The following is a 6,257-nucleotide window of genomic DNA, read 5'->3' on the forward strand; positions in this document are numbered from 1 at the left end:
ATTTAAAAACTTAAGTTTTATTTTCTATACTATTTAAAATACCAAAAAAGACTTATACTTAAACTAATTAAATTAATTTATTCAAAATACCAAGAAATTATTTAGCACATTCAAAATGAATTAATAACAATTTAATTATAACAATAGAACCAAATTATGTTCCAAACAAATTCGTTAACATAAGTTTTAGTTACTAGTTTTTGTCTATTAAATAATATGATCAATATTGGTTTTTACACCCCAATTTTTTTACCAAACAATTGAAAATAAACGGCCATTAGGCCAAAAAAGAAAAAAAGTAACAGTAGAAAAAGAAGAAGTACAACAGGAAAAAGAAGAAAACTAAAAAAGAAGAAGAAGAAGAAAGAGAAGCCTGTAAAAAATAATTTTTAAATAAAAAATTAAAATATATTAAATATATTGATTTGGTCGTTGTGTAACTAAATAAGGTTTAAGAGATTGGAAGTTAAATTTTTAAGGTTTATGGCAAAAAAATTATATATTAAATAGTGAGCCTGCTATATGAATATTCAGAATAATTATATTATATTAATTTATAAAAGAAAATTTTTTATTAGTAATTTATATAACAGACATTCTTATAATAAAATAACTTATTAAAATAAGAGGGTTTAAATTAAATTTTTAATTCAAACAGCCTCGCCGTCATATGGGAAAAGGTTTTCGAGTCCCCTCGGTGCCAATTCACACTCGTTGAATGGAGTAGTTTGGCACATGGGTTCACGTGTTTGTTGTAAAAGCTTAGTGCTGAGATAAAGATAATTGTGTATGACTCACAGGGTCATAATTAATAAATGAGCTAGTCACTTCAATTGCATTAGACAAAGTCAATTTTTATTTCTCTCTTTTCTTTCTTCTATGATCATTGAGCGGCCACCGTCGGATACACACCCACAAAAACATCTTGCAATCAAGTCTAAGCGGGGCACAGCCAATACATTAATAAACAGTTGTGCGGTGCCAACTGGAAATTGGCTGTCGGGGCTCGGGTAATTAGTTCCTGGCTGCTTCCTTTGCCAAACCAAATACCACATCTCCACACTTTTGTTTAGTCCAGTACGGTGTAAAAAAAATATTTCCGGGTCGCGTATGCCAATTATAATATTCCACGTGTTGAGATATTAGGGTTCAATGCTTAACCTAAAATCTCCTCATCAAGTAATTTCAACATTCATACATAGGCATAGCGCGATAGCATAATCTTGATCTTCTTTACTAACTGAACACAACAATGCACGCCAAGACAGACTCAGAGGTGACCAGCCTCGCCCCCTCGTCTCCCACGAGATCTCCACGGCGTCCAGTTTATTACGTGCAAAGCCCGTCGAGGGACTCACACGATGGAGAGAAAACGACGACGTCGTTTCACTCAACGCCGGTGCTCAGTCCCGCGGGCTCACCGCCGCACTCTCACTCATCCATCGGGCGCCACTCCCGTGAGTCGTCTTCCAGCAGGTTTTCCGGGTCTTTAAAGCCTGGATCCCGCAAGATCTCGCCCAATGATGCGTCTCGAGGTGGACAAAGAAAGGGACAGAAGCGATGGAATAAGGAGTGTGACGTCATTGAGGAAGAGGGGCTTCTTGAAGATGAAGAGCGTCGAAGCGGTCTCCCCCGCCGTTGCTATTTCCTCGCTTTTGTTCTTGGCTTCTTTCTTTTGTTCTCTCTCTTCTCTTTGATTCTCTGGGGCGCTAGCAAGTCCCAGAAACCCAAGATCACTATGAAGGTACACATGAAATTAGTTGTGAATCGATTTGAGTTGATTTTTCTGTCATCTCGGGGTTTTTATTTTATTTTTTTATTCTCTTTTTGGTCTCGCAGAGCATAAATTTCGAGCATTTCAAGATTCAAGCTGGTTCAGATTTTTCTGGAGTGGCAACTGATATGATCACAGTGAACTCTACAGTGAAGATGATCTACCGTAATACCGGCACATTTTTTGGCGTCCATGTAACATCGAATCCTCTGGATCTATCTTATTCTGAAATCACAATTGCCTCAGGAGCCGTAAGTCATGACAAATATCCTTCTAATTTTCGTTTTAGTTTTAGTTTTAGTTTTAGCTAGTTTAAGTTTTGTAATTGTTTGGGGAAAGTGAAATGGGTACTTACTGGCGTTGCAGATTAGGAAGTTCTATCAATCGAGAAAGAGTCAGAAAACAGTAAGCGTTGCGGTGATGGGTAACAAGATCCCATTATATGGTAGTGGAGCTGGTTTGAGCATCAACAGTACAACGGGCAGCACAAGTCATCCAGTGCCTCTCAATCTGAACTTCGTGGTCCGATCCAGAGCTTACGTTTTGGGAAAATTGGTCAAGCCTAAGTTTTACAAGAATATTGCGTGTTCTATTACTTTCGATCCCAAAAAGCTCAATGTTCCTGTCTCCCTCAAGAACTCTTGCACATATGACTGAATCTGAATGAATGAATACACAGCACCAAAGACACAAAATCTAATTTTTTTAAAAAAATATTAATGAAGCACGTTAAAGAGACTTTCGTGCATTCTTTGTTGTTCTTCCTCTTTTTTTTTTTTTTTTAAATTTTTTGATGCCAGTGGAGTTGAGTTACAGCTAAGCGGGAGAGCTTTTGAGTTGTTTGGGCAAAGGGGTTTCATGCGTGTGTGGACTTTTAGGCTGCCCGGAGAGCGGAGATTGGAAAAATACCTTGCGTTTAGATAGTGACTTGTGTGTGAGTGATCTTTCGTCTTTTGTTATAATTTATTGATTTCTTAGATGACGATGTAATGTAAACTATTACATATTGTTTATATCATAAGACCATTTGTATGTGGTTGGTATTTTGTAAAGATTGTGTTTCTTGCGGTCAACTCTTAATTGCTAAAGAATTATTATTCGGCAAATTTCATCCTTTATGATGAAGGCAAAGATTAAGCTGTGAGAATATATTATGGATAAATTACGGTCATAAATTTATCTAAAACTCTCTATTTAGGATTATGAACAGAAAGACTTGAACCTCTTTCTTATTATCTATGTGATTTCCGAACGTAATTGATAACACCATTTGGGTCATCCTAATAACAATATTCAGCAGAATCTCAGGATATATATATATATATATATATATAATAAATAAAAAATAACAGCAAAGCTTAATCAAGAACAAACCTCTGATCTCAGTGATACTTTGCTTTGAAAGACTTGAATGAAGGGTCTTTTAGATGTGCACTATACGCCAATCACATGAGTTATAATGACTTAAAGTTTTGCTTAACTAGAATAAGAATAACTTCGTTTTGCAGAGGCTTAAAAGAATGTGCTCGCAAACTCCTTTATCAACGTTGAAAATCCTCTTCAAATTAAGCCATTGTACAGCAAGCTTGCCCAGTGTTGGAGACGTTATTATCAAGACTTGAGAATCCTGCATAGTGAAACAGGATAGGCAATGGTTATTTTCTGTGCCAAAACGAATCATATATTAATTCGACTTAGAGTATGGTTCGTATTTAATAACTTCAATGAGTTATAAGACTGTTATAGTCATATCTGATATGACTTTCTTGAAGCATAAGCAAACCTTGCACCGTCGATAGAATTTACAAAGTTTGCTTGCTAAAAGGTTGATAAAATGTGTCATTGATTTCTAAATATTGGTTTCTGCTGGCGTTTCATTCTGAAATTTCATCTTAAATTGCTTGGCACTAACAAGACAGTGTGTTATGCAAGCAAGAATCTGATAGTTTGCAGAATGAAGATTTAGAGTGAAAAGGAGTTATACAACATTGTTTCAGGGGCATATCTTGCGTTTGATAGATTTAACTCAGAAACTTACTGAGGCTACAAGCCACATCAGCACCACTTCATGATCAAACTCGAGATTTAAATCCGATTAGATGGGTAATTTAGGAGATCTCAAGTCTACACATTGCGTCAAAGTTTATTATTTTTTTGGGACATTGACAAAATAAGGAGCAGTAAGTCAACAGAGCAAATAACAAAGAGCGAGCTTGTACTATGAAGTAGTAATAAATGAATATATAATTAAAAGAAAACTGAAGAAGAACTAATGAATCTATCTCCTGCAATGGGTGATTGTGGAGCAACCTCTGGTGTAGGGGTTAGCATGGCCTCTGGCTTTGTAACAGTTGTGGGTATAATAAGAGTCCTAGGGATGACAATTGTACCCGCAAACCCGTAAATTCGTCCAAACCCACCCGCTAAAACCTGCCCGTTATGGGTAATTTTACTCATTGCGGGCGGGTTTAGTATTATAAATTAAAACCCACACATGGATGCGGGTGGGTTTGGTATTAACCTTATATCCAGTGGATACCCGCATGGATATCCACCAAACCCGTAATATTTTTTCCAAATATTTTTAATTTAATTTTAATCTAAAAATATATAAAGAAAATAATGTCATTAATCAAATTACCAAATAGTCAAAGGCTCAAAGTTGTGTATGTGTGTATGTGACCCATCTCTTATTCTAAAGTTATAACCTAAAGAAAACTAAAGGTATTTCCCTTCGAATTAATATTTGAAAATATTAATCTTAATTATTATTATAGGCATTGTGTTGGATGAGTGCTTATGGTGGTGAATGATATGAATATATTCTCTTGGAGCTTGTTTTAAATGATAATATGAAATGGAATTATTATTTTTATATACTAGTTTGTGTTTTTTAAATAGATTTGTGTAATTTATACTTAAATTTGAGAATTTGTATTGAATTGATGTGAAAATTTTAATTTTTCAATTACATTATTTAAATATAAAATTGAGTATGTTATATGGAATTTGAGGTTATTATTATAAATTTATATATTAAATATTTGTGATTTTAAATACGGAAACCAGTAAAAAATCCACCGGATACCATTGCGGGTTTGGTAATTGTTAAAACCCACTACGGGTGGGTTTTTTTTTTAAAATTAAAACCCGCTGTGGGTTGCGGGTGGGTTTGATAATTTAAATTTTGTGCGAGTTTGTGTTTGGTAATGGCAAACCCGCTGCGGGCGGTGCCCATTGCCATCCCTAAATAAGACCTCCCTGAACAAGCTGGGTAAGGAACCCTGTTGGCAGAAAGAGATCCATACGATATGTAATTAGGGGTGGGCATGGGTTGGTTTGGGTTGGATTTTAAGTCAACCCAAACCAAACCAAACCATTTGGGTTTGGTTTGGGTTTGGTTTGAATTTTATTATCAAAATAATTTTTATTTTAATAAAATTTAATTATATCAAAATTATAATAATTATTAATTGTTATTAATTATTAAATTGATATTAAAATATAAAAAATATAGTGGATAAAAATTATAAATTTTACAATAACTTAATCCTTAAATTAAAGAATACTAGAAAATCAAAATAAAGTTTAATCACAAAAATTGTTATTTTTCAATAAATAAGAACGTACACTTTAATAATAAACTTTCACAAACATGACATTAACAATCTAATAATAAATTTTGCCACTTGTTATTTATTTAATTATGCAATATTTGTTTTTATTTATCGTTTTGGTAGTTTTGCGTTATGTTGTCTACTTATATGTTTAATTTTAGGGAGATTGCCAGTTTCCCCCCTACAGTAATCAACATATATTATTTTTCCCCCTTCTGCTTTTATAATGGCCAAAAACTCCTCTAATAGTATAAGTTTACAATATTACCCTTATTTTCAACTACTCTTTTATTTATATTTATTCTAAATTAAATAAATCACATGAATAGAAACTAAATAAAAAATAAAGCATTAAAAATAAGAAATATTTGTTTTGATATGAACAAAAAAATTAATAATAAAATTTTTTTATACTTATTTATTTTTTGAAAATTTTCTTATAATAAATATATAAGAAAGTTATTAGTCAAATGATAAAAAAATTATTATAAGAAAACTTGATTGACAAATAAAAATTTATTATAAGATAAATAATAAAATATTTTACCTATACTTTTTACATTTAATTTTAAAATATTACAAAATATTTATTATAAGAAAATGTTCACAAAATAAATAATTACAAGAAAAAATTTTATTATTAATTTTTCTACTCATATCAAAATATATATTTCTTGTTTTAATACTTAATATGGGCATTACATTCAATTATTAACCAAAAATTAGCCGACATCTAGCATATCGGACCTAGTCCAAGCCGAATTATTATTGATCATTAGTAGAGTCTCCTGCTCTTTCTAAGATGATCTTTCCATGTGGAAGGAATTATTTTTGTAAATAAGAAAAAAAATTTATGTTATTTACAA

General features: G+C 32.5%; 1 protein-coding gene across 1 annotated transcript; it reads left to right on the forward strand.

Annotated features, from left to right (window-relative positions):
- Positions 1–908: 908 nt before the first annotated feature.
- On the forward strand, positions 909–2,858 carry LOC18042065. The gene is made up of 3 exons (XM_006434676.2): positions 909–1,744; positions 1,840–2,025; positions 2,141–2,858. The coding sequence occupies exons 1-3, from the start codon at positions 1,253–1,255 to the stop codon at positions 2,429–2,431; spliced, it is 969 nt and encodes a 322-aa protein (XP_006434739.1). The 5' UTR covers positions 909–1,252; the 3' UTR covers positions 2,432–2,858.
- Positions 2,859–6,257: the final 3,399 nt, after the last annotated feature.

Source organism: Citrus clementina, unplaced genomic scaffold (assembly GCF_000493195.1).
Source record: "Citrus clementina cultivar Clemenules unplaced genomic scaffold, Citrus_clementina_v1.0 scaffold_5, whole genome shotgun sequence".
NCBI lineage: Eukaryota > Viridiplantae > Streptophyta > Magnoliopsida > Sapindales > Rutaceae > Citrus > Citrus x clementina.